Source organism: Cyprinodon tularosa, unplaced genomic scaffold, assembly GCF_016077235.1.
Source record: "Cyprinodon tularosa strain WSP-4 unplaced genomic scaffold, ASM1607723v1 ctg847, whole genome shotgun sequence".
Classification (NCBI taxonomy): Eukaryota; Metazoa; Chordata; class Actinopteri; order Cyprinodontiformes; family Cyprinodontidae; genus Cyprinodon; species Cyprinodon tularosa.
In genome coordinates, this window is record NW_024039615.1 from 134,459 (window position 1) to 161,649 (window position 27,191).

A 27,191-nucleotide genomic window follows, 5' to 3' on the forward strand; every position below is an offset into this window, starting at 1 on the left:
GCTCAGCAGCCCTGGAAGCTGCGTGGATTTAAAAAAAAAAACACCCACGTGCTCCCTCAGGTCTTAATTGATTAATCTCAATATATTAGAAAGTGACCACAGAAATCACTCACACTTAAACAACTGATCGATCATATTTCTTAGTCTATTGTGGGAAATATACAGGTGCTGGTCATAAAATTAGAATATCATGAAAAAGTAGATTGATTTCAGTAATTCCATTTAAAAAGTGAAACTTGTATATTATATTCTTACATTACATACAAACTCATATATTTCAGATGTTTATTTTGTTTAATTTTGATGATTACAAATGACAACAAATGAAAATCTCAAATTCATCATATCAGAAAATTAGAATATTACTGAAGACCAATAAAAACAAAGGATTTATAGAAATGTTGGCCAACTGAAAAGTATGAACATGAAAAGTATGAGCATGTACAGCACTCAGTATTTAGTTGGGCCTCCTTTGGCCTGTATTACTGCAGCAATGCGGCGTGGCATGGAGTCGATCAGTCTGTGGCACTGCTCAGGTGTTATGATAGCCCAGGTTGCTCTAATAGTGGCTTTTAGCTCTTCTGAATTGTTGGGTCTGGTGTATTGCATCTTCTTCTTCACAATACCCCATAGATTTTCTATGGGGTTAAGGTCAGGAGAGTTTGCTGGCCAATTAAGAACAGGGATACCATGGTCCTTCAACCAGGTACTGGTAGCTTTGGCACTGTGTGCAGGTGCCAAGTCCTGTTGGAAAATGAAATCTGCATCTCCAAAAAGTTGGTCAGCTGCAGGAAGCATGAAGTGCTCTAAAACTTCCTGGTATGTGGCTGCGTTGACCCTGGACCTCAGAAAACACAATGGACCAACACCAGCAGATGACATGGCACCCCAAACCATCACTGACTGTGGAAACTTTACACTGGACTTCAAGCAACGTGGATGAAGTGCCTCTCTTCTTTTCCTCCAGACTCTGGGACCTTGATTTCCAAAGGAAATGCAAAATTTACTTTCATCAGAGAACATGACTTTGGACCACTCACCAGCAGTCCAGTCCTGTTTCTCTTTAGCCCAGGCAAGACGCTTCTGACGCTGTCTGTGGTTCAAGAGTGGCTTGACACAAGGAATGCGACAGCAGAAACCCATGTCTTTCATACGTCTGTGTGTGGTGGTTCTTGAAGCACTCACTCCAGCTGCAGTCCACTCTTTGTGAATCTCCCCCACATTTTTGAAGGGGTTTTGTTTCACAATCCTCTCCAGGGTGCGGTTATCTCTCTTGCTTGTACACTTTTTTCGACCACATCTTTTCCTTCCCTTCGCCTCTCTATTAATGTGCTTGGACACTGAGCTCTGTGAACAGCCAGCCTCTTTAGCGATGACCTTTTGTGTCTTGCCCTCCTTGTGCAAGGTGTCGATGGTCGTCTTTTGGACAACTGTCAAGTCAGCAGTCTTCCCCATGATTGTGTAGCCTATAGAACTAGACTGAAAGACCATTTAAAGGCTTTTGCAGGTGGTTTGAGTTAATTAGCTGATTAGAGTGTGGCACCAGGGGCCATCAATTTTGAACCTTTTCACAATATTCCAATTTTCTGATATGATGAATTTGAGATTTTCATTTGTTGTCATTTGTAATCATCAAAATTAAACAAAATAAACATCTGAAATATATGAGTTTGTATGTAATGTATGAATATAATATACAAGTTTCACTTTTTAAATGGAATTACTGAAATCAATCTACTTTTTCATGATATTCTAATTTTATGACCAGCACCTGTATATGAAAAGCTTTTTGTAATTGTTTTATTATCTTTTATTATAAACCTTAAATCTTATGGCATTAGAAAAAAAAATATTGGGAGCATGCGATTTTTTTCAGTTCAAAATAAATGTTAGAAAAAGATCAATTTATCTGTGATCGATTTGAAAAACTACACTCTTCGATCTACTGATTATGCCTGAGAAGCGGGACCGTCTCAGATGGGACTTCCGTGTCTTTTTCAGGGATCCGCTTCTTTAGGCTGAGATACGTTTACAAAAAAATAAGAACAAAATCACACTTCCTGATTCAATGAGTTTTTGATTGTAGATTGTATCTTATAACTTACATTTATTACTTATGCTTTATTAGAAAAAATAGATATTTAAGCCTATCTGGGTTTGATTATTATATTGTGTTTGTTAAATCCAGAAATTATAATAATTTTCTAAAAGTTGTTTCAGGATAATATGGTTGATTAAAGGTCAGGGGTTTAATTACACAGATAAATTTCGGCCTATATTATAAAAAAAAATAAATCAATCAATATTTTTTACATTTATTTATCTTGTATAATATGCACTGCTCGATACTTTAGCTGTAACTATAAAAGAAATACCTAAAATAAGATGAAACATTGTTTTCTGACTAATAATTATAGTTGAATTATTAATTCAACTATTATTAATTAACTACGTAATTAATGGAAATGTGCAAACACATTACATTCTTACAGATTGAATTTTTATCCCAAATAAATATAAATTAAAGAATTCATACCTATATGTCAAAATCTGAATTATCGTTAGTGTCAATGATTTGACTTCCAGTCTTAAGATCGTAAAATAATTATTAAAATGTGTGAAACTAGATAAAAACAAAATAAGGATACAGCAGCAGTGTGTTCGTGTGTATGTGTGAAGATTTATGTATCCTATATTTTATTGATAAGCTAAGTTTGACGAACTGCATTTAAGCCGCAATTGAAAGGAACTAAAGAACAGATAAGAAAAAAAACTCTGTCAGAGTGCAAAAGCATATATATATATATATATATATGCATTAGGTTTATGTAATATGTTTTCTTTACATAAGAGGCCCCATTAGATTTCCTCCCACCCCTACATAAAAGGTTTTGACCAGGACAACGGTGGGCTGCAACTTTTAAAGTTTGTTTTGCTGCAACTTTTAAGAATGTCAGGATTTCAGAAGTTATACGCACAGAAAAAAAGGGAAGATAACACCAACGGCTGGAGGGATTTTATGAGTAAATGTTGAAAATAAATTGAGAATGAGTCAGAAACAGGTCAAGGAATGGAGTTGGTGTAGAGGGGGGCTCAAAAAGACTGAGTTGTCCCGGGCCCCAGTAAAGCTGTCAGCTGGCCTGGGTGGCATGGATGCCTCCAGTAAAGGACATTCAGATGAAAATTACTCTTAATTAAAATACTTATCATTTATTGAACAGGATGAAATAATTTCAAGTTTTTTTATTTTAAAGTACTTTCAGAAGTTTAAATTCTGAATATAGGAGGATTTTTCCTCTAAAAAGTTCCCATGTTGGAGTCCGGAAAAGGAACCGGCTCAGTGAACAGGCTCAGTAACGAACGCCACATTTCCTCCAGAGAACCTAGCGCTCCGGTTCTGACTGTTGTTTAAGTTTCCACCGCGTTCATTTTATTCAGCGAGGATTCCTGCAGCTTTAACGTTGGTTTGATCTGTTTCCATCAGCCTGCATCATGAAGCCGCGCTTCAGAAAAATGCTTTGACTTTAGTTTCTGTTCCAGCATGGCAGAAAGAACAAGCAGAGGCAAACTGAGGCGAAGCTTGTCTCTGAAGAACAAGAAGAGACAAGAAGCGAAAGCTGGAAGTGCTTCAATCAGCTCTTTCTTCAGCAGCCAGCCTCCACGCAGCCTGGCCTGCCCCCTGTGTGGACAACTGGTCCCCAGATTCAAGATCAATGATCACATCGACCTGCAGTGTCAGAACTTTGATAGAGGAGGAGGAACAGTAGGAGGCAGCACAGGTGGGAATGATGCTTCACCTCAATCTGAGCTGGACCAGAGAGAGGAGGACACACAAACCAAGACCAGTCCTTATTTCAAGAAGAAGATCTGTGATCAGACCCCACGTGACATAAACAGTAAGACTGTGGTCAGAGCCATTGGCTTAGGGAGTCTCTCCTCAAAGCTTTCCAGACATGATCGCAGCAAACATGCAGAGGTTAGAGATAAACCTGATCAGATGAGTGATGCTGAGTCAACCAGCAGCTCCCAGAAGGAAAATGTTCAGGTGGAAGACAGCAGTGGTTCAGTGGTCTGCACCAGCATGGAGCCTCCAGCAGCATCAGCTCCACTGCCTGCAGAGAGACCAGCACAGGTAGAGCTTCCATCTGAACCACCTGCAAAACTAACGAGGAGGAAAAAGAAAGCCGCCTCCTCTGTCAGAGGAAAGAAAGCAAAATACGAAGGTCAGAGAGAGTCTGAGGAGGCGTCTTCTGGTTTGGGTCCAGAGGAAAGCAGCGGGGGACAGCAGGAAGCTGATGCGTCCCCATCTCCCCCTGACACCCTGACATCAGAGGAGGTGAAGGAACAGAGGCAGAGGGAGGATTCTGCAGAGAGACCTGCTGCTCCATCACTTCCCTACTACCTGAGGAACTTCCAGACCGTGCTGCACGCCGTGTTGGAGAACGAAGACAACAGGACACTCTTCAACCAGGAGGACATGTCCGCCGTCCACGGATTCCAGCGGTTATCTGGTAGGTTCTGAAGCCATTGAGTACATGGGTGCTTCTAGACAGGGGCCAACGGGGACCAGTGCCCCTGTAGATCATCTCCTGGCCCCTGTACCGAAGACATATTAAATTGTAATGATGATCTGCGCTGGAACAGACATGGTTACTGACAGGGCTTTTGGATCTATTTCCTTTTTTTTCTTTACAAATTCAGTTTTACTAATTGTAACCACCCGCGTCAGGATGAAACAAACTCAGTCCTAAAAATATATGTTCTTTATTAAACAAACAAAAAAATCCTTTCCCTCTCATTCTACAAGACTAATAGCTTAAGGTAAGCAATACAATATTTGCACTCTGACATTGGTGGATGGTGGACAAACCCGCATAACCAGAACCAGAAAGTCGCACACTTATTAATAGGGATGCACGATATTGGGATTTTGGCCGATATGCCGATATTTTAAAACTCATGTAGCCGATAACCGATATCGATACCGATGTTAAAGCTGGACAAAAATAAGTAGTCATTGAAAATAGCAGTTTTGTTATCCATTTCTGACACTTTGAAAAATAATAAACTCAAATATATTTTCATATGCTGATATCAAATAGATTTTTAAAAACGCGGTATCGATCTATTTTACTTTCAAAATCTGGTGAAATTTCATCGTTCTGTTACAAACTCTCGTGATATTTGGAAATTCTTGTGAGATTTTGTTAGTAAAATAGATCGATACCGCGTCAATATATCAACATATAAAAATATGGCAACATTTGGTGAATTTTCGGGGGATTTCGTAGCATAACGATGACATATAGCAATATTTCATTAGTAAAAGAGATTGATATGGTGTTTTTAAATGGCAATATATCAGCATATGAAGATATTGGGATATTTTAATGTATCAATATTTTTTCCCTCGACTTTAGAAGTTTTTAAGTCTGTAAAAAAGAAGTTTCTGAGGAAGAAGAAGTAGTATTTTTTTTTTTTTTTTAGACTTTAGAAACTCAGAAGCTGATCAAATATCGGGTTAAATATCGGTGGGGTGGCCGATGTCCGATATTCAGTTTTAAGGCCGATACCGATAGGGGGCCGATTATATCGTGCATCCCTACTTATAAGGCTTCACAGCAATCAGGTGAAAAACACTGCAGACGATCAGATCCAATATAATATTGTCTACCAGCTCACAGTAGGCGTTGGAGAGTGAAGAAGGAAAAAAACAAACAGATCAATGGAAAAAAAGATAAGAAACAAAACAGTTAGTCCGCTCTCACAAGTGAACAACGGGACCAAAGACCCCAAACAGGGTCGGACTAACTAAAAAAAACAAAACATAAACCTAAGGACAGCAGGAGCAACAAAAAAACATCTCTGTAAACAAACAGAAAACACCAAATTACAAAAATAATGCAATCAAAATATAGTTTTAATGACTACCTTAAAATCTCTAAAAACACCGATATCGCGTACACCACCCTCATCTGCCCGTATACACAGCCTGGTCTAAAAAACCCGCAGGGCCTCCTAACAAGGAAAAGAACGGTTAAAATTTACATTCATCATAATAAAAGTTCAATATAACCCACACTCTAAAAACACTCACCCACATTCTTGACGAATCTATAAAGTGTGGAACCCAGATACGTCCTGGCATCCCATGGAAACTGACACCTTTTAACAAATGTTTGCAGCTTCCGCTTTTATACTGCTTGGACCACACCCACCATACCACCTGTAACATAATTATTTAAAAACTTTACGTTTATAATAAGACTACTGTGGTATTGAGATAGGAACCCAGTTTTATCTGCTAAATGTTTTGTTTTTTTTTCCAGATAAATAAAAAACTCTCATTTTTACAGCTGAATTTATCAGTTTTTCTTGAGTTCTAATTCTGATTTTGTAGAGAATTAAGTAAAAAATATGTAAAATTCCTAAATTATGAATGTATATTGACCTAATGAGACATAGAAGTTTAATTAAACTTAATTGAATAGAAATTTCACTTCATGCAGCTCTCTTAATATATACGGAAGAGGATTAGGGCCACTGAAAAAAAAAAGAAAAGTTAACTGATTTTTAAATTTTATTTCAGTTTAACATTGGAAAAAAGTGAGAATTCTGACTTCTCGTCAGAATTCTGACTTTAATCTCAGAATTCTGACTTTTCTTATTGTCAGAATTCTGAGATTAAAGTCAGAATTCTGACTTTTTTCCAATGTTAAACTGAAATAAAATTTAAAAATCAGTTAACTTTTTTTTTTTTTTCAGTGGCCCTAATCCTCTTCCGTAAATATATTCAAATCCCTTTCCCTGTTTTTAATTCCATGCCGTTTTGTGCCCCCATGAAAACACCCTGCCCCCCCCCCCCCCCCCCCCCCCCCCCCCGCCGCTGTAAGCATTGACTCTAAGCATGGCCGTCTCTCTGTCTGCTGCAGTTATGGCTCAGAAGCTCTATGTGAGGCTCTTCCAGAGGAAGCTAAAGTGGCTCCAGGTCAATAAACTGGATTATGGAGAAATCAGCAGTGATCTGGGACCTGTTGCACAGGAACTGGTTCAGTTAGGATTTCTACAGACAGGTAAGCGATCCCTAACCAGTGATGGCTTTTAATAATGCTTCTGTAGGAGTTTTAGAACATTTTCTGAGCTGTTTGTTGATTCTTTCTGTTGGTGTCTCAGAGAATGACCTGGAGGACCTCGGAGAGGCTCTGGATCTCCTGCCGGCTCCTGAACTTAAAGCTCTCGCTAAAACTTTCCATCTGGGCTCTTCTGGCATCCAGAAACAGCAGTTAGTCGATGGGCTTCTCCGTCTGAGCAGGCAGAGGTCTTTCTTCTCTCTGGCCTCCAGTGAAAGCAAAGTTGGGACAGTGATCCTGAAACGGTGAGATGATAATTCATGGCTGGGATGTAAAACCTCCCACAGGTGATATTAATTATTGCTAGTAAAGATTCTCAGTCATCCAGGTCATAGTAATTCCAAAAAAGTTTAAAAACAATCCACTGGACTTTGTTTCAAAGTTTGAAGACGTTTCTCTTCCATCCAGGAAGATTTTTAAATTCAAAATGTCAGAAATAGCGTTTAGTTCCAGGTTTTATCAAGCAGCCCAACAAAGCCTGGTTTAAGTTTAGAAAACATGCAAATAGAAACGGATGAACGGGTCCCCCCCTTTGGAATGGGGGTCGTTTGGCTTTATTTTTTTCATAGGGAAATCATATTTAAATGTCAAATCATTCTGGGTTAAACATGTATACAAAAGTTCTCTTTATCAGACCATATTGTCCCAAAATTTAGAACATTTCTATTTAAAAAAAAATCCTGTCTTAAAATCTGTGTTTTTTCTCCGTTATCTTCTGCAGGGCAGTTAGTTCTACGTCAGCCTGAACATCTAAATTCGGCCAATCATATATCAACGTTCATCTGTCAATCAAATTTTTTAGGTCATAGCATCTTGATTCATATGTCGCAGCTTATAATCAGAATCAGAAATACTTTAATAATCCCAGAGGGAAATTACTTTTGTTACACGCTCCAAATATACGCAACGGTTGAAATCCACAGGACTTTGTTTTCAAGTTTGAAGATGTTTCTCTTCCATCCAGGAAGATTTTTCAATTCAGAATGTCAGAAACAGTGTTGAATTCCAGGTTTTATAGAGTGGACCAAAAACAAAGCCTTGTTCTGGCTTAGAAAACATGCAAAGTTAAAGTCATAGGGAAATCATATTTAAATGTCAAATCATTCTGGGTTAAACATGTATACAAAAGTTCTCTTTATCAGACCATATTGTCCCAAAATTTAGAACATTTCTATTTAAAAAAAAATCCTGTCTTAAAATCTGTGGTTTTTTCGTTATCTTCTGCAGGCCAGTTAGTTCTACGTCAGCCTGAACACCTAAATTCGGCCAATCATATATCAACGGTCATCTGTCAATCAAATTTTTTGGTCATAGCATCTTGATTCATGTGTCACAGCTAATATACGCAACGGTTGAAACAAAAAATCAGAATCCTTTCCTTTCCCATTGAGTTGCGTCCCAGTGTTCACGGGGATGGACGTCTGTGTCTTCGGCAGGCGTAGAGCTAACAGAACTGGCAGCGTCGCGAGGCAAGGGCTCAAACATGTACGGCTGGAAGCCTTCTACACCAAACCAAGCTTCTGCCGCCCTGGCGTCCTCTTTCACAACATCTTCGTCCCCGCTTTCCTCCCTGATTTAAAACTACCGGATCTTGTCCGACGACAGTGTCTAACTTCACTTGCGCCTCTTCTCCTGTTAATACGGTAAAGCCCTGGGGAGCGTCCGGCTCCAGGCTGCGCGTGATCCAAATGAGCCAATGAGCTGTCAGTCTGGGTTGCTGCTGCTGCTACTTTTAGACACAGCAGGCAAACCTGTGGCAAGCCGGGCGATGGGAAAGAAGGAGAAGACCATGAGAAAAAGAGAGCAGAGAAAGTGTGGACTGCTGGAAGAACTGCGGTGAACTGGTGAAAGAAAAGTGAAATGGCGTGCTCAAAGATGACCCTGCACATTTAGAGGATGTTTGGCTCAACCTGCTGCTGTGAAGCAGGATTCTCCACCATGAACAGAATCAACAATAAATCTGGATCCAGGCTCAAAATGAGCTCCTTGATATGTGCTTGAGAATGGCTTAGTCTCCGGTTAAACCCAGGTTTAAAGCCTTGCAGGGCAGCCTAAAGCCCACTGCCAACATTAAGACAGAAAAAAGAAAGGAAATAACAAACGCTCAGTTCAGGTGTTTGAGAAAAAAAACTGAGGAAATTATCTTTGTTTAAAACTGAAATATTGTTGCTCTCTACTCCAAAAACAATTTAGATTTTAAAATGGAAAAATATTCTATTTTTTTATATTTTTTCTTTAAAAAGTCAATGTATAACATGGATGCATAAACACCTCATTTTATTTCAGTGTTGAATTCTGTTTAAAGTAACAGATTATAATTAAAAATGTCTCCAGACCTTTACTGGTTGATGATTTTCTTTATTCGGACCCTGCTGATTTTTAATTCGTTACCCCTGATATTTAAAAAAATCAACGCTATTTCTGACATTTTGAATAGGAAAATGTTCCTGGATGGGAAGCGAAACGTCTTCAAACTTGGAAACAAAGTCCAGTGGATTTTTTTTAACTTTTTTGGACGTTTTCTTCAAAGGGCAAAGCAGCTGGCGGGCTCCTGCGTGCGTCTGTCTCGTGGGCCTCGGGCCGTCTTCTCCCGCATCCTGCTGCTCTTCTCTTTGACGGACACCATGGACGAGGAGGAAATGGCCGCCGGAGGTCAGAATCAGCTTTTTACCATCCTGCTGGTCAACTCGGGTCGTCTGGCGTTCCCAGACTACACCGTGCAGCGGGTTGCCAAGGTGTTCCGAGATCGAGAGGATCTCATCAGGTGAGGGGATGCAAGAAGTCCTGAAATACAAAAGTATTTCAGACCAGTGTTGGTTCTGACAGCCATCTTAGATTTAGTCGTAGTATTCAGGATGAAAACTGTTGTTAGTTTTAGTCATTTTATTTATTACTATATGCGATCGTTTTAGTCGGTTTAATGTTGCACTTCATTATAAAGTGAACCTTTATAACTTCAAATAACGTCCAGATTCTTTCCCAGCCTGCAGCTCTATCCTAGATGCTACAATAGCTGGATATAGAATGCTGCTGTGCAGATCATCATTGCTGTTGGGCAGAAAACTTTGATTTATAGAATTCAAATAAACCTTTTTATGAATTAATGCCCTACTTAGAAAAAAAGTGTGTCACAAAAGCTGTGAAAATAGCAGATCTAGTTCAACACATCATCTTGGTTAAAGGCATACTATGCAACATTTTTCAGTTAATTAATGTGTTCCATAACGTTTTGGATGATTAAATGAGTCATTTCAGGTGGAACAAAGGTTTTCTCGGCCGCCCTGGTGGTCTGTAGGGGAAATACCGTACTTGCAATAGCAGGAGCCCTCGGCCCGCACCCACAGGCTCAGAAGTCTCGCGCATCCTGAGAGTCAGTCTTGCTTTACGGCGAGAACCTGGCTAACTACAATCTTTGTTATTTAGACACATGCATAACAAATAATGTAACATGCTAAATTTTTAAACTCGAAAATTGGAACAAAATAGTCACTTACCGCAGCAGACATGGTGATTCGTTGCGTTCGCCTGTCTGCTAAGCTCAAAACAACCGCGCCTGGCTTGAAGGAGAAACCAGGAGAACAGCCGAGCGTATTTACGACAGTGCACTTTTACTTTCGCCCTCTGGGGGGAGCCTCGCTGGAAAATCAACACCGGTTGCATAGTGTACCTTTAATATAGCAGACAGACAACCAGAGATGGGAAGTAACGAAGTACAAACACTTCGTTACTGTACTCAAGTAGATTTTTCTGATATTTTTACTTTAGTACTTATTTTTATGGCGACTTTTTACTTCTACTCCTTACATTTTAAAAAATTGGCTCGTTACTTTAGTTTTGAATCATTTCAATGGAGTTACCGTTATTATTTTTCACGTCATTAATACCAAATTCAATCTAATTGGATGGGAATCTACGTTGCATTTGACGCATCGCTACAAGATGAATCGACAGATTCGGCGGTATTCATTGGCGGCAAATCATTGCAGCTTGGTGGCGGTGGCGTTAGCATAGTAGCATGGACGACGAGATGATTGAAAATGAACACAACGGAGATCTAGTCCTATTGACAGACATCCATTTAAATGAAAAAAGTGGTTTCTACTTTTACTTTTATACTTTAAGTAAATTTACAAGCCTGTACTTTGTTACTTTTACTTGAGTAAAGAAGTTTAATCAGTACTTCCACTTTTACCAGAGTATTTTTTAACACAAGTATCTGTACTTTTACTCAAGTACGGAAAGTGAGTACTTTTGCCATCTCTGCAAAACAAAATGTCCAATAAAGGAATGTTTTTATACCTATAAGGTTTCCATCCCAAAGCAAACGCTTCCTGATCTACTATGAATTATACATTAAACACAGATCAATAAAATCTGCATTACTCCAAAAAAGCAAAGAACAAAAACATTCTTCTTTCTACTTTGGTAATTTTGGCTTCATTTCTTAAAAAAAAAAAAAAAAACCTTGGTTACTGCTGCTCAGGGGTTTAAAGTAGATTTAAATTCACAGGGTTTTGATATAAAAAAAAAAATACAGAGAGAACCTACAAAAATGTACGGTGGCTCTGAAGTGCAAACTGCAACTACAAATCTAAAAGCGCAACTACATTAAGGAAAACACAATTACATTAACCTACCGGAAAAGGTAGGTACCAGTGGGAAACATGAGACATCGCTGATTGGACGACGGCACCGTTTGACCTCTGAACCGGAAGTCATTCTGCCTGCTGCGGCTTTTGAAAACATGGATATTGTCGGCGCCCCAAACATAGCTGCCGTTATCCAGGAATATTTTGAATCAGGACATACGTACGAGGCGATACTGGATATGCTCAAGACTAATCACGAAATTTCAGTTAGTTTGCGTACACTGAAGACACACTTAAAAGAAGCTGGACTGTTCAGACGACGCAACTTCCGGTTCAAGGGTCAAACGGCGCCGTCGTCCAATCAGCGATGTCTCATGTTTCCCACTGGTACCTACCTTTTCCGGTAGGTTAATGTAATTGCGATTTCCTTAATGTAGTTGCGCTTTTAGATTTGTAGTTGCAGTTTGCACTTCAGGGCTACCGTATAAATGCCTTATAATGCCATGGCAACCCAGACCTAAATTTCAATGTGTTAACTAAAACGCTCAAATAGATCCAAACGAGAACAACGAGAGACAAACCTCTGACAGACCACAACTCACTTTGTTATTTAGTCTCGTCAACGAAGACTTTTCGTCATCAAAGATCCGCGTTTAGCTCATCAGTTTTGGTTGTAGTCATAAAAAAAGGAGCGTCGACAAAATTATTTCGTCATCGTCGACAAAGCAACACTGATTCCAACTCCTTGCATTTGTTTATTAATACAAGGAGTTGTTTGGGGAAAAATATGGAGGGAGGTGCACTGAGAAATAAAAGTTTTGTTTTTTTTCAATTTAAAAACCAGCAAACAAAAAAAATCTATTGAGTAAAGCACATTCAAATGAAAATGACTCTTAATTAAAAACACTTATCATTTATTGAACAGTGTGTAATAATTTCATATTTAAAGTACTTTCAGAATTCTGAATATGGCCGGACTTTTCCTTTTTACCGTCCAAGTAATCTGATTGAGTCCTTGTTTTGTTTTATTGCCAAGAAGTTTCAAACTCTAAAATTTTTTTGAAAAAATAACAGAAATGCACGCCAAACTTCTCAAATTAATTTATAAAAGGAAAAATATAAACCTTTTAAGTCCTAATCAAAGCTGTCTGTAATGGTCATTGTCGAGCCAAACATCTAAAAAAGGTTCCATTAAGCCACCACTAAAGCACTGGGGTCAAGTTTCTGTACACAGACAAAATGTCTGACACTAAAATGATGATAAAACGTCTGAAACAAAAACACCTGTTAAGCTTTCGGAAAAGGGTTTGACTCCTGACATTAAAACGTGTTGAGAAAAAATGTTCCAACTAAGCTCCTTCAGTCTTCTTAGTTTATTTCTCCTCAGGAAAGCAAACAGAAAAGGACAAACATTCCCTCCATGCTTCTCTTGCGATGGTTAAAAAAAAAAGAAAACGTCCAGATGCATGTCCAACCATTGACAGCCTATTTACACTCACCGGCCACTTTATTAGGTACCCCATGCTAGTAACGGGTTGGACCCCCTTTTGCCTTCAGAACTGCCTCAATTCTTGGTGGCATAGATTCAACAAGGTGCTGGAAGCATTCCTCAGGGAGTTTGGTCCATATTGACATGATGGCATCACACAGTTGCTGCAGATTTGTCGGCTGCACATCCATGATGCGATTCTCCTGTTCCACCACATCCCAAAGATGCTCTATTGGATTGAGATCTGGTGACTGCGGAGGCCATTTGAGTACAGTGAACTCATTGTCATGTTCAAGAAACCAGTCTGAGATGATTCCAGCTTTATGACATGGCGCATTATCCTGCTGAAAGTAGCCATCAGAAGTTGGGTACATTGTGGTCATAAAGGGATGGACATGGTCAGCAACAATACTCAGGTAGGCTGTGGCGTTGCAACGATGCTCAATTGGTACCAAGGGGCCCAAAGAGTGCCAAGAAAATATTCCCCCAAACCATGACACCACCACCACCAGCCTGAACCGTTGATACAAGGCAGGATGGATCCATGCTTTCATGTTGTAGACGCCAAATTCTGACCCTACCATCCGAATGTCGCAGCAGAAATCGAGACTCATCAGACCAGGCAACGTTTTTCCAATCTTCTATTGTCCAATTTCCATGAGCTTGTGCAAATTGTAGCCTCAGTTTCCTGTTCTTAGCTGAAAGGAGTGGCACCCGGTGTGGTCTTCTGCTGCTGTAGCCCATCTGCCTCAAAGTTCCACGTACTGTGCGTTCAGAGATGCTCTTCTGCCCACCTTGGTTGTAACGGGTGGTTATTTGAGTAACTGTTGCCCTTCTATCAGCTCCAACCAGTCTGGCCATTCTCCTCTGACCTCTGGCATCAACAAGGCATTTCCGCCCACAGAACTGCCGCTCACTGGATGTTTTTTCTTTTTCGGACCATTCTCTGTAAACCCTAGAGATGGTTGTGCGTGAAAATCCCAGTAGATCAGCAGTTTCTGAAATACTGAGACCAGCCCTTCTGGCACCAACAATCATGCCACGTTCAAAGTCACTCAAATCACCTTTCTTCCCCATACTGATGCTCGCTTTGAACTGCAGGAGATTGTCTTGACCATGTCTACATGCCTAAATGCACTGAGTTGCCGCCATGTGATTGGCTGCTTAGAAATTAAGTGTTAACGAGCAGTTGGACAGGTGTACCTAATAAAGTGGCCGGAGAGTATATATAAAAATTCACCCAAATTAATCCTAACTAACCGGAAACAAAGGAACAGCACTAAATAACCAAAAAAAATAATGTCATAACAGATATCAAACAACAAAGTAGAATAAACTTAGCTAGATTATCGGAAAAAAAAACTTTGTTAATTATTAACAAAAAATAACTGGTTCATACACTGTCCATAGTGATGGTCGTTGAGGGTTGCCTTTTTAACATCACAAAAAGGGTCAAATGTCAGCGGGTGCTCGGCTCCAGGTACTCAGAGATTCACTTCCATACAGAAAGCCCACAATCATACACTATATTGCCAAAAGTATTTGCTCACCCATCCAAATTATTGGAATCAGGTGTTCCAATCACTTCCATGGCCACAGGTGTATAAATTCAAGCACCTAGGCATGCAGACTGTTTTTACAAACATTTGTGAAAGAATGGGTCGCTCTCAGGAGCTCAGTGAATTCCAGCGTGGAACTGTGATAGGATGCCACCTGTGCAACAAATCCAGTCGTGAAATTTCCTCGCTCCTAAATATTCCACAGTCAACTGTCAGCTGTATTATAAGAAAATGGAAGTGTTTGGGAACGACAGCAACTCAGCCACGAAGTGGTAGGCCACGTAAACTGACGGAGCGGGGTCAGCGGATGCTGACGCGCATAGTGCGAAGAGGTCGCCAACTTTCTGCAGAGTCAATCACTACAGACCTCCAAACTTCATGTGGCCTTCAGATTAGCTCAAGAACAGTGCGCAGAGAGCTTCATGGAATGGGTTTCCATGGTCGAGCAGCTGCATCCAAGCCATACATCACCAAGTGCAATGCAAAGCGTCGGATGCGGTGGTGTAAAGCACGCCGCCACTGGACTCTAGAGCAGTGGAGACGCGTTCTCTGGAGTGACGAATCGCGCTTCTCCATCTGGCAATCTGATGGACGGGTCTGGGTTTGGCGGTTGCCAGGAGAACGGTACTTGTCTGACTGCATTGTGCCAAGTGTAAAGTTTGGTGGAGGGGGGATTATGGTGTGGGGTTGTTTTTCAGGAGCTGGGCTTGGCCCCTTAGTTCCAGTGAAAGGAACTCTGAATGCTTCAGCATACCAAGACATTTTGGACAATTCCATGCTCCCAACTTTGTGGGAACAGTTTGGAGCTGGCCCCTTCCTCTTCCAACATGACTGTGCACCAGTGCACAAAGCAAGGTCCATAAAGACATGGATGACAGAGTCTGGTGTGGATGAACTTGACTGGCCTGCACAGAGTCCTGACCTCAACCCGATAGAACACCTTTGGGATGAATTAGAGCGGAGACTGAGAGCCAGGCCTTCTCGTCCAACATCAGTGTGCGACCTCACAAATGCGCTTCTGGAAGAATGGTCAAAAATTCCCATAAACACACTCCTAAACCTTGTGGACAGCCTTCCCAGAAGAGTTGAAGCTGTTCTAGCTGCAAAGGGTGGACCGACGTCATATTGAACCCTATGGATTAGGAACGGGATGTCACTTAAGCTCATATGTGAGTCAAGGCAGGTGAGCAAATACTTTTGGCAATATAGTGTATCTTCAGGTAACACAGAGTACATGTCAGACTAAAAAATACTGCTTCAGCGATAGTTTCAAGGTGTTGCTTTATTGTATGTCTCGTACCATGTCTTTCGGTTGTGCTGTTCTTTTTTCATCTCGTTGCAGGTGATGAAGCAGACTGAAAATGTTTTGTCATTATCTCCTATCTCTTCTTTCTTTCATCTTTTCTCTTTTTTTTCTTTTTTCCTTTTTCTTCTTCTTGTTTTTCTGCTCTATTTACATTGCAGTGTCCATATAAACTGTAAAACTCCCTGCATAATTATAATAAAGCAATTTATACACTGGAAAAAATCGACATCTTGATAAGTAATTTTAAGACACTTAAAATAAGAAAACACAATTGCATTTTTCTACTATAAGTGTATATTATCTCATTATTTTAAGAGTAAAAATGCTGTTTCCAATGGAAAACTATCTCATTTAACTACTCAAATTAAGGGTAAATACACTTAAATAAAGACATTTTTACTTATTTCTAGATCGTTTTTCCAGTGTATGCATGAAACAAGTGGAGCAATATGGCAATTACCATACTGCTCCACTTGTAAAGGTAAAATCTGTTGGGCTTTTTTTGGCATCAAGACAATTATTCTCATTGCCAGACAGGTAACTGTAAAAAAAAAAAAAAATTGTCAGGGGTTGTGAACAGGCTCGGACTGGGAACGATTGGGACAGTCAAACGTGGGCGTCTCAAATGTGAAACAAAATTCGAATACAGATTGTGGATTAACCCATCTATCTTCAAGCGTCACAATTCAATTAAATTCAATTCAGTTTATTTCTATAGCGCCAAATTCACAACACATGTCATCTCAAGGCACTTTACAGTTCAACCAGATCATACAGTCAAATTGATACAAAGTTTTCTATCTAAGGAAAACCAGTTGATTGCATTGACTCATTGACTCAAATACAATCCCCCACACTAAGCATGCTTGTAGCGACAGTGGAGAGGAAAAACTCCCTTTTAACAGGAAGAAACCTCCAGCAGAACCAGGCTCAGTGTGAGCGGCCATCTGCTGAGGCCCACTGGGGTTCAAGGAGACAGAAGCAGAGATACAAAAAGCAGCTGTAAAAGGCGGCCCCGTCCAGGAAACACGCAGCCAGGCAGACGAGCTCCAAGGCAGCTCCCATGCCAGAGGACGAAGAGAGCACATCCACTCAGTCACGGTCAGAGAAACAGGACCACACTGGAAAACAGGCCGATCTCCAACATCTATAAACAAGGGTGTTGATGGAAGCAGCACAGCTGATGTTTCTTTCCAGGATGACGTCACAGCCAAACAGGAACAGACGAGGCAAAGCTACTCTGAGGAAAAGCAGAGAGAGCAGAAGGTTAGAGATTGAACTAACAGATTCTGCAGAATAGGAGAATAGAGATAGAATGAAGCAGAATGATGAAAAAGGGGTCCCTATGTCCTCCAGCAGTCTAAGCCTATAGCAGCAGAACTATAGAGATAGCTCAGGATAACCTGAGCCACCCTAACTATAAGCTTTATCAAAAAGGAAAGTTTTAAGCCTAGCCTTAAAAGTAGACAGGGTGTCTGCCTCACGGACTAAAACTGGTAGTTGGTTCCACAGGAGAGGAGCCTGAGAACTAAAAGATCTGCCTCCCATTCTACTTTTAGAAATTCTAGGAACCATTAGTAAACCTGCAGATTGAGAGCGAAGTGCTCTGTTAGGAACATAAGGAACAATCAGATCTCTGATATAAGATGGAGCTTGGCCATTTAAGGCTTTATATGTGAGAAGGAGGATTTTAAATTCTATTCTTGATTTAACAGGAAGCCAATGAAGAGAAGCCAGGATAGGAGAGATATGATCTCTCTTTTTAATTTTCATTAGAACTCTGGCTGCAGCATTTTGGATCAGCTGAAGGCTTTTAACTACAGTTTGTGGACTTCCTGATAGTAAAGAATTACAATAGTCCAGCCTTGAAGTAACAAATGCATGGACTAGTTTCTCAGCATCACCCCTGGACAGGATATTTCTAATTTTTGTAATGTTCCTCAGATGAAAGAAGGAAATTCTAGAAACCTCTTTGATGTGGGATTTAAATGACAGGTCCTGATCAAAAATAACACCAACATTTTTTACTTTATTATCTGAAATCAGTTTAATCCCATCCGAATGAAGTGACTGGCTAATCAGTTTCTTTTTCAGAGACTCTGGTCCAAAGACTATAACTTCTGTTTTGTCTGCATTCAGGAGCAGAAAGTTAAGAGTCATCCAGGTTTTTATGTCTTCAAGACATGCCTTTAATCTATGTAATGGGTTAGCTTCATCTGGATTTATAGACAGATATAGCTGGTTATCATCAGCATAACAGTGGAAATTAATCCCATGCTGTCTAATAATTCTACCAATTGGGAGCATGTATAAAGTAAAGAGAATTGGTCCTAGCACTGATCCCTGTGGTACTCCACAGGTAACCTTTGAGCGTGTTGAAGATCTATCATTAACATGAACAAACTGAATTCGATCAGATAGATAAGATTTAAACCAGTCTAGTGCTGTTCCTTTAATTCCAACAAAATATTCAAGTCTTTCTAAAAGAATATTATGGTCAACTGTATCAAATGCAGCACTAAGATCCAACAGGACGAGCACAGATACAAGTCCATTATCTGAGGCCATGAGAATATCATTAGTGACTTTCACCAGAGCTGTTTCAGTGCTATGATGAGCTCTAAAGCCAGACTGAAACTCTTCCAAAAGTTCATTATGGTGGAAGTGATCGCAAACTTGTTTGGCAACTACTTTCTCAAGAATTTTGGATAAGAAAGGAAGATTGGATATAGGTCTATAATTGACCAAGTCATCTGGGTCAAGAGACGGTTTCTTAAGCAGAGGTTTAATTACAGCAACCTTAAAAGCTTTAGGTACATATCCCTGTAACAGAGATAGATTAATCACATCTAAAATGGAGGAGGAGATCAAAGGGAATACCTCCTTAAATAACCACAACAACAATAAATAGTCACACAACAACCATCACCAAGACTTCTAGAATGCGGTTTTACTGGCTTTGTTTACTAACACGGATGCCACAGTGACCGCTGCTGCGTAACGTCCACACTCACCACATCAGCAGGGTTGCCAGATTTCACTGACTCGCGTTTTCCAGATCCGACTTTCATAAACCGCCTGGATATAAGAAATCTCGCCCAATTTGAACCAAAGTCTTAGGCCATAAACTGCCAGATCGGGAAACATCACAACCTGGCAACAAAGCACGTTAGATGGGAAACGTTAGCCTTTAGATGCAAAACTCCATCATGGACCGCAACATATTTTTGCAAAATAATCAAACATAAATTGGCCAAATATAAGAGGAACATCGTAGTTTGGTTTAAAGTAGGGATGCATGATATTGGGATTTTGGCCGATATCCGATATGCCGATATTTTAAAACTCATGTAGCCGATAACCGATATCGATACCGATGTTAAAGCTGGACAAAAATAAGTAGTCATTGAAAATAGCAGTTTTGTTATCCATTTCTGACACTTTGAAAAATAATATACTCAAATATATTTTCATATGCTGATATTAGGGATGCACGATATAATCGGCCCCCTATCGGTATCAGCCTTAAAACTGAATATCGGACATCGGCCACTAGGGATGGGAATCGAAAACCGGTTCCTGTTCAGAACCGGTTCCGTATTTTCCGATTCCATGGCATCGTTTGGCAGCTCGCTGAACGATTCTTTTTTCGATTCCCACAGCACCAGAGCCTTATGCGCCGGCTCTGGGGAGCACGACTTACGTCAGCTTTTTTTACGCAAGCTACGCATTTTAGATTTTTTAAAACGCGGTATCGATCTATTTTACTTTCAAAATGTCGTGAAATTTCATCCTTCTGTTACAAACTCTCGTGATATTTTGCAAATTCTTGTGAGATTTTGTTAGTAAAATAGATCGATACCGCGTCAATATATCAACATATAAAGATATGGCAAAATTTCGTGAATTTTCGGGGGATTTCGTAGCATAACGATGACATATAGCAATATTTCATTAGTAAAAGAGATTGATATGGTGTTTTTAAATGGCAATATATCAGCATATGAAGATATTGGGATATTTTAATGTATCAATATTTTTTCCCTCGTCTTTTAAGTAAGTTTTTAAGTCTGTAAAAAAGAAGTTTTTGAGGAATAAGAAGAAGTTGTATTTTTTTTTTTTTTAGACCTTAGAAACTCAGAATCTGATCAAATATCGGGTTAAATATCGGTGGGGTGGCCGATGTCCGATATTCAGTTTTAAGGCCGATACCGATAGGGTGCCCATTATATCGTGCATCCCTGGTTTAAAGAAAGCATTTTAGTTTCATTATAATTTAGTTTGTTGCAAGGATTTTACAGTTTGAAGAAACAGAAAATGACACCATATGCCAACCGTCACAAGGAGGAGCTAAATATACTGCATGCATCATTTAGGTAGATAACATTGGATTACTTCTTAAGCTCCTGAGTTATTTAATGTCACAGGTAGGACCTACAGCCTGAGACTGAATGTTGGGGCCTTTATGATTTAAGGAGGGCCGGCCCTCGCATGGTGAAATTAGGACCGGCCCATTGGGCTAATGCCCGGTATCATGATTGCCACTCCCAGCCTGGGTGTGAATACTTTTTTGGAGACCCTGTAGCTGTATTTCCTCGCAGCAGAATAAGCATTATTTACTACTAATGCCTCATCGTGTTATGCCAGATATGAAGCATCCATGCGAGCCCTTCTGGAGGTGACCCTGGCCACGCAGGCTGGTCAGTGGGAGCAGGCGCTGGAGCTTTACACCGCCGCTAAAGGAGCCTGGTGCCAGCTCCGCCTCAACCACGACCTGAGGTCAGGACTCTATAAACCATCCTCAACTTCTGTGGAGTTCAGGCTTCTGATGTTCTTTCCATTTAGTCACCAGGAAGAGCTGCCGGTCTTCCTCCGCAGCTTCACTACAGGATGGGCCTACACCCGCATCTTATCCAGAGGCGTGGAGATTTTACAGAGGCTGCGTCGCTATGAGGTTAACCCGCCCGCCCAGTCAGCGAATGTCGCTGGAGGTGAAAGCATCACTAACGGTGCTCTTTCTGTTTCTACACAACAGGAAGCAGTAGAAGAACTGCAGGCCTTACTGAAGCAGTCGGTTTACTGTCCTGACAGCCGGGGCCGATGGTGGGACAGGCTGGCTCTGAACCTTCACCAGCACCTCAAAAAGTCCGACCAAGTAAAGAGAAATGTTTTAAAATGTTTCTGTTTGTTATTAATTGTTAAATCATGTTATTTATATGAACATCAACATTTAATTTTATACTTTTAAAGGCGTGTACTGCAGTCCTTTCAGTTTAAATTTCCAGCTTACAGTGTTAGATCACCGCTCACTCACAATGACTGTATATCCTATTAGCGCTAAAGGCTACTGTGCCAATGGTGTCGCAGTTTAACACGCTTGCAGATTAGGCCTGCTCCACTGAGTGAGTAAAGCTGTTGTTGGGAGGGAAGGTGATGGTAATCGCTTTGAAAACCACTTCACCTGTTCAGCTGGACGTACCTGCAAGGCAAAAAGCGTTTCTAAAGGTGAAGATTTTGAAAGCAGCCATGGATGAACTGGAAAATGCTGAATGGATTTATCATCACTAAAGAATTACTTTTTTGCAGTAGATCAAGAAAACTTTCATCCAGTGTAACTCTAGGCTTTTTCTGGGGGGTAAAAAATAAATAATAAACATGTCTTACAGTTTCTTTGGGGTATACATATGATATAATGTGATGTTCATTTCTTAGAGATGCTGATTTTCTTTCATCCGACTGGGCAGGATGAGAAGCCATGTTGATTCCAAAAAAGTTAAAAACAATCCGATGGACTTTGTTTCCAAGTTTGAAGACGTTTCTCTTCCATCCAGGAAACTTTTTTAATTCAGAATGTCAGAAATAGCGTGAGTTCCAGGTTTTATACGGTAGCCCAACAAAGCCTTGTGTTGGCTTAGAAAACATGCAAAGTTAAAGTCGTAGGGAAGTCATATTTAAATGTCAAATCATTCTGGCTTAATCATGTATATAAATGTACTCTTTATCAGACCATATTTTCCCAAAAGTTAGAAATTTTAAATCTGAAAAAAAAATCCTGTCTTAAAATCTGTTTTTTTTTCTCGTTATCTTCTGAAGGCCAGTTAGTTCTACGTCAGCCCAAACACCTAAATTCGGCCAATCATATATCAATCAAATTTTTTCGGTCATAGCATCTTGATTCATGTGTCGCAGCTAATATACGCAACGGTTGAAATCAGAATCCCTTCCTTTCCCATTGAGTTGCGTCCCAGTGTTCACGGGGATGGACGTCTGTGTCTTCAGCAGGCGTAGAGCTAACAGAACTGGCAGCGTTGCGAGGCAAGGGCTCAAACATCTACGGCTGGCAGCCTTCTACACCAAACCAAGCTTCTGCCGCCCTGGCGTCCTCTTCCACAACATCTTGCAAAAGTATTGCAAGATCCTGCAAAAGTATTGCGGGATCTTGCAAAAGTATTGCAGGATCTTCCAAAAGTATTTTGAAATCCTGCAAAAGTATTGCATGATCTTGCAAAAGTATTGCAGGATCCTGTAAAAGTATTGCAGGATCCTGTAAAAGTATTGCAGGATCTTTCAAAAGTATTTTGAAATCCTGCAAAAGTATTGTGGGATCTCGCAAAAGTATTGCGGGATCTCGCAAAAGTATTGCGGGATCTTGAAAAAGTATTGCGGGATCTCGCAAAAGTATTGTGGGATCTCGCAAAAGTATTGCAGGATCCTGCAAAAGTATTGCGGGATCTTGCAAAAGTATTGCGGGATCTCGCAAAAGTATTGCGAGATATTGCAAAAGTATTGCGAGATCCTGCAAAAGTATTGCGAGATCTTGCAAAGTTTATTTTTTGTACTTTTGCGAGATCTCGCAAAAAATAAACTTTTGCGAGATCCCGCAATACTTTTGCGAGATCTCGCAAAAGTCCCTTTAGGGGCTCCGTAAAAATTTAAACATCCAAGATTTACCTGGAATCATTTGCTTTGGTCGAGTTAGAATGGGTTTAAAGGAATAGTACACCCAAAACATGATTAGCCTTCATTTTCTACTCACCCCCATGCTGAACAACACTCTGGAGTACTTTTTTGATATCTCAAATGCATCTGGAGATCTGGGAGGCTTCTTGCTGTCTGCTGACATTCAAATAATGGAGGTCTATGGCGCCCGAGGCAGAAAGGTCAATAAAAGTCCACAAAAAATGTGTCAATATTCCTCCATACTGCTCGTCCAATGTATTCCAAGTGTCCTGAGTGGGTAGCGTCCATAATTTACTCAAAACGAAGTCATTTAGAATGTTTTTAGAGCATAAACAGTAGTGTATAGGATTTCCTGAAAGCGCGCACCTGCAAGTTCACGAGTCTACGGAAACCGCGGCAGACCAAACCGGATGAAAGTGCGCATTCAGCTCGGCAAAGAACTCATGCTCTTCCTCAACACTGAAGTCCTCAGACATTTTTCTTTCGTTGTTTCTTTCTTTGCACAGGTAAACAGCACATTTCTTCTTCTACGCTTGCATTATCGGCAGAGCAGACGCTGAATGCGCACTTTCATCTGGTTTGGTCTGCCGGCTTTCAGGAAATCCTTTACACTACTGTTTATGCTCTAAAAACATTCTAAATGACTTCGTTTTGAGTAAATTATGGACGCTACCCACTCAGGACACTTGGAATACATTGGACGAGCAGTATGGAGGAATATTGACACGTTTTTTTGTGGACTTTTATGGACCTTTCTGCCTCGGGTGCCATAGACCTCCATTATTTGAATGTCAGCAGACAGCAAGAAGCCTCCCAGATCTCCAGATGCATTTGAGATATCAAAAAAGTACTCCAGAGTGTTGTTCAGCATGGGGGGGAGTAGAAAATGAAGGCTAATCATGTTTTGGGTGTACTATTCCTTTAAACCCTTCAATTATGGCATGAAACAAGCAGGAAAAGCTCTTCATCTCTACTGTTAAGTATGGTAGAGTAGTTGTAATGCTGTGGGCCTTTTTTTCCTATTAAAACAGAGTTTAACAATGTTTGGAATTTATTAAAAACAGATTTTGTGTGTAAGATTTAGTTGAGCTTTTTTTTGTATACTCTTAAATGTCACTTTTTATATTTTTTTTATTAACCCTTTCATACTCAGGCTATCTGTGCTATAAGAGAGGGGTTGTCGGATCCTCTGGTTCGCACAGGACACAAACTCTCCCTGCATCAGAGAGCGCTCAGGATGAAAGAGGCTCCTAGCTGCAAAAAGTACCGACTCCAACTCCGAGAGCTGCCCACCGTCCAAGTCCAAGATGTTAAACATGTGAGTTGATATTTAGGGCGATTTTATTGGAGAAAAAGGAGGAAAAACTAAGATCTTCATAACTTTCTCTCCAGGTGACCATTCGGGGCCAGCTGTTTCCTCATGAGGGTGGCACGGGGAAATCTAGATTTCTTATTCCAGAGAGTGAAGAAGGGGAAGGGAGCATAATTTGCTCTGTGGAGGAGTTCTGCTTGGACCATTATCGACAGCTCGGCTTTGACCAAGGTTTTCAGCTACGGCTTTTAAGAAGCATAAATAGATAGAAACGCAGAAATGCTCGTACAGAAACAGAATATCCTCTCTTATATCAAAGGTATCCATGGAGAGGGATCAACATTCTCCACCTTGTTTGGTCTTCTGATGTGGGACATCATCTTTATGGAAGGTATTCCTGATGTCTTTAGGAACCCATACCAGGTAAAGCACCGTCTAATCTTACCATCTGAACCCATGACAGGTTCATCTACATTTCATTTCCCCTCTTTTCTACAGACTTGTCCTCTGGACTTTTACACCGACTGTTTCTATGAAAACAGAAAGGAAGCAATAGCCTCTCGTGTTGGGCTGCTTCAGGAGGCCACAGTGGAAACGCTGCGCGACATGCTGCAAGATGTCTGGGAATCCCAGGAGGGCAAAGTGTGTTCGCTTGTCAGCTGGGAGCGATTCTCATCCCTCCAGCAGGCTCAGGTACTCTGCATAGATTCCATTCACATTTTATTTTTATTTTTTTAAGCATTGCATTAGAAGAGCTTGATAGAAACAGCAGAATTTGGATCAACGTACTAAATGTCGCTAAAATTTTTACACTCTGGAGGCGGTTTTAGAACTGTTTTGTAAATGTGCTAAAGAGGAGATGGAAACACCTTAGAATCCTACAAACTAGGTCTTTTGACGCCTCCGGATGGCGTTAACCGTGGTTAATACTAACTGACACGATGAAGTGTGACTAAAACACATTCATTACAACCACTGCACTGGAAAAAAATCGAAATCTAGATAAGTTGTTTTTTCTTAAAATAAGTGTATTTTTTCTTGGATTCAGTAGGTAAAAGAGAGATTTTGCCAATGGAACAAGACAATGTACACTTACAATAAGAAAACGCAATTGCATTGTCTTATTTCAGGTGCATTTAATCTAATTTTCTTATTTTAAGAGCAAAAATATTCATTCCATTGGCAAACTATCTCATTTACCTACTCAAATTCAGCGTAAATACACTTAATTTAAGACATTTCTACTTATTTTTAGTTCCTTTTTCCAGTGATCCATTACAACCACTGCACTTGAAAAAAATCGAAATCTAGATAAATCATTTTTTTCTTAAAATAAGTGCATTTGTTCTTGGATTGAGGAGGTAAAAGAGACGTTTTGCCAATGGACCAAGACAATTTACACTTAAAATAAGAAAAAACAATTGCATTATCTTATTTCAAGTGCATTTTATCTAAATATCTTATTTTAAGAGTAAAAACACTCATTTCATTGGAAAACTATATCATTTACCTACTCAAATTAAGGGTAAATACACTTAATTTAAGAAATTTTTACACACTTCTAGATCGTTTTTTCAGAGTGTCCGTCACCAGCATGCCGGCTCTACTTACTGTTTACTACAGTAAGTAGAGCCTCTCTCGGTGTGACATCATCTGAGCTGTCGCTTTTTAGGCATCTGATTTGCGGTCGCATTTCACTGCTTAGAGATGTAGCTGCGTGGTTGGAGGAGAGAGACAGCAGCATTAAACAGGAGCTACTTTGATATATGCTTAAGTAAAAGCTGGGAGACGGGTTGGTTAAAAAAATTAGAGATGCCACAAAAAAATGCCAGACATACGGAGCTTTTTCTGCTTAAAATGGCAACAGATTGTAAGTTTATACAAGTTAATATTATAATGCAAGAAGATTGAGAAACTTTACTAGTTAAAAACGCTTGGATTCTCCATGACTCCCAGTTATAAGTTAAAATGTTTTCTTATTGTCCAGACAGCTTCTGCATGTCTTGAAATTTTGTTTCTGGCCATAGGCGGATCTACTGGGGTGGCATAGGGTGCCAAATGCCACCCTAAATGACAGCCTTGCCACACCAGCTGCCACCCCAGTTGGCGGTAGGGGTGGCGAGGCTTATAAATTATGAATCATTTGAGAATTACCGACCGCTAATTTCTAATGTCGGACTGCAGTGAATGCAGCACGAGATGACGCGAGAGCGACTGAGACTGATTGTTTTGAAAACCGATTGGGGCAAAGCGAGGGAGCCAGGGGTCATGGGGAGAGGAGACACGGGATGAAACAGGTAAAAACTGATTAACTATCTATAGAGAAATGAAATCATAATGAAAGCACAATGTTGCTAGCATAGCTGCAATGCTGATTTACAAATGATAAAAATCAGGTTGCAGCATGGGCGTAGGTTTACATAGGGACCATAGGGACATGTCCCTACCAAAGTTTTGAACCGACCTAATTGTCCCTACCAATAATTGGATGTGAGCAACATGTTTATAATTTACAGCAGTAGTTATAGCAGCAGAGGCTTCTTTTCCTCTTGCAGCTCCTCTGCCTGGTCTCTCCTGTCCCTTTCACGTAGCAGCGCATGGAACTGTGCTGCGCTGTTTAACTCTACTCTCATTGGTTGTTCTGCCTTAGGTTCCGCCTTCTCTCTCTCTGATTGGCTGTTTTCTAGTCCGCCTGTGCTTGGAGCACAAAATTGAAAATGTATTCACACTAGAATGCAGCGGTTACTACAATAAATATTAGCCTACAAAACTAGTCCCAATAAAAAAAAAAAAGAAAGAAATTAATATCATGTTCACTAAAAAACAAAAAACTTTTTTTTTTCTTT

At 40.2% G+C, this 27,191-nt stretch overlaps 1 protein-coding gene across 1 annotated transcript in view; it reads left to right on the forward strand.

Moving 5' to 3' along the window:
* The first annotated feature begins 3,361 nt into the window (after positions 1-3,361).
* Positions 3,362-27,191, forward strand: part of fan1 (FANCD2 and FANCI associated nuclease 1) — a 31,593-nt gene continuing 7,763 nt past the window's right edge. The window contains exons 1-11 of the mRNA XM_038272899.1: positions 3,362-4,511; positions 6,933-7,073; positions 7,174-7,375; positions 9,661-9,894; positions 20,721-20,852; positions 20,919-21,027; positions 21,109-21,228; positions 24,187-24,351; positions 24,426-24,576; positions 24,665-24,768; positions 24,844-25,038. Coding sequence (XP_038128827.1) covers positions 3,542-4,511; positions 6,933-7,073; positions 7,174-7,375; positions 9,661-9,894; positions 20,721-20,852; positions 20,919-21,027; positions 21,109-21,228; positions 24,187-24,351; positions 24,426-24,576; positions 24,665-24,768; positions 24,844-25,038 — 2,523 coding nt within the window. The 5' untranslated portion in view covers positions 3,362-3,541. The remainder of the gene's footprint in view (positions 4,512-6,932; positions 7,074-7,173; positions 7,376-9,660; positions 9,895-20,720; positions 20,853-20,918; positions 21,028-21,108; positions 21,229-24,186; positions 24,352-24,425; positions 24,577-24,664; positions 24,769-24,843; positions 25,039-27,191) is intronic.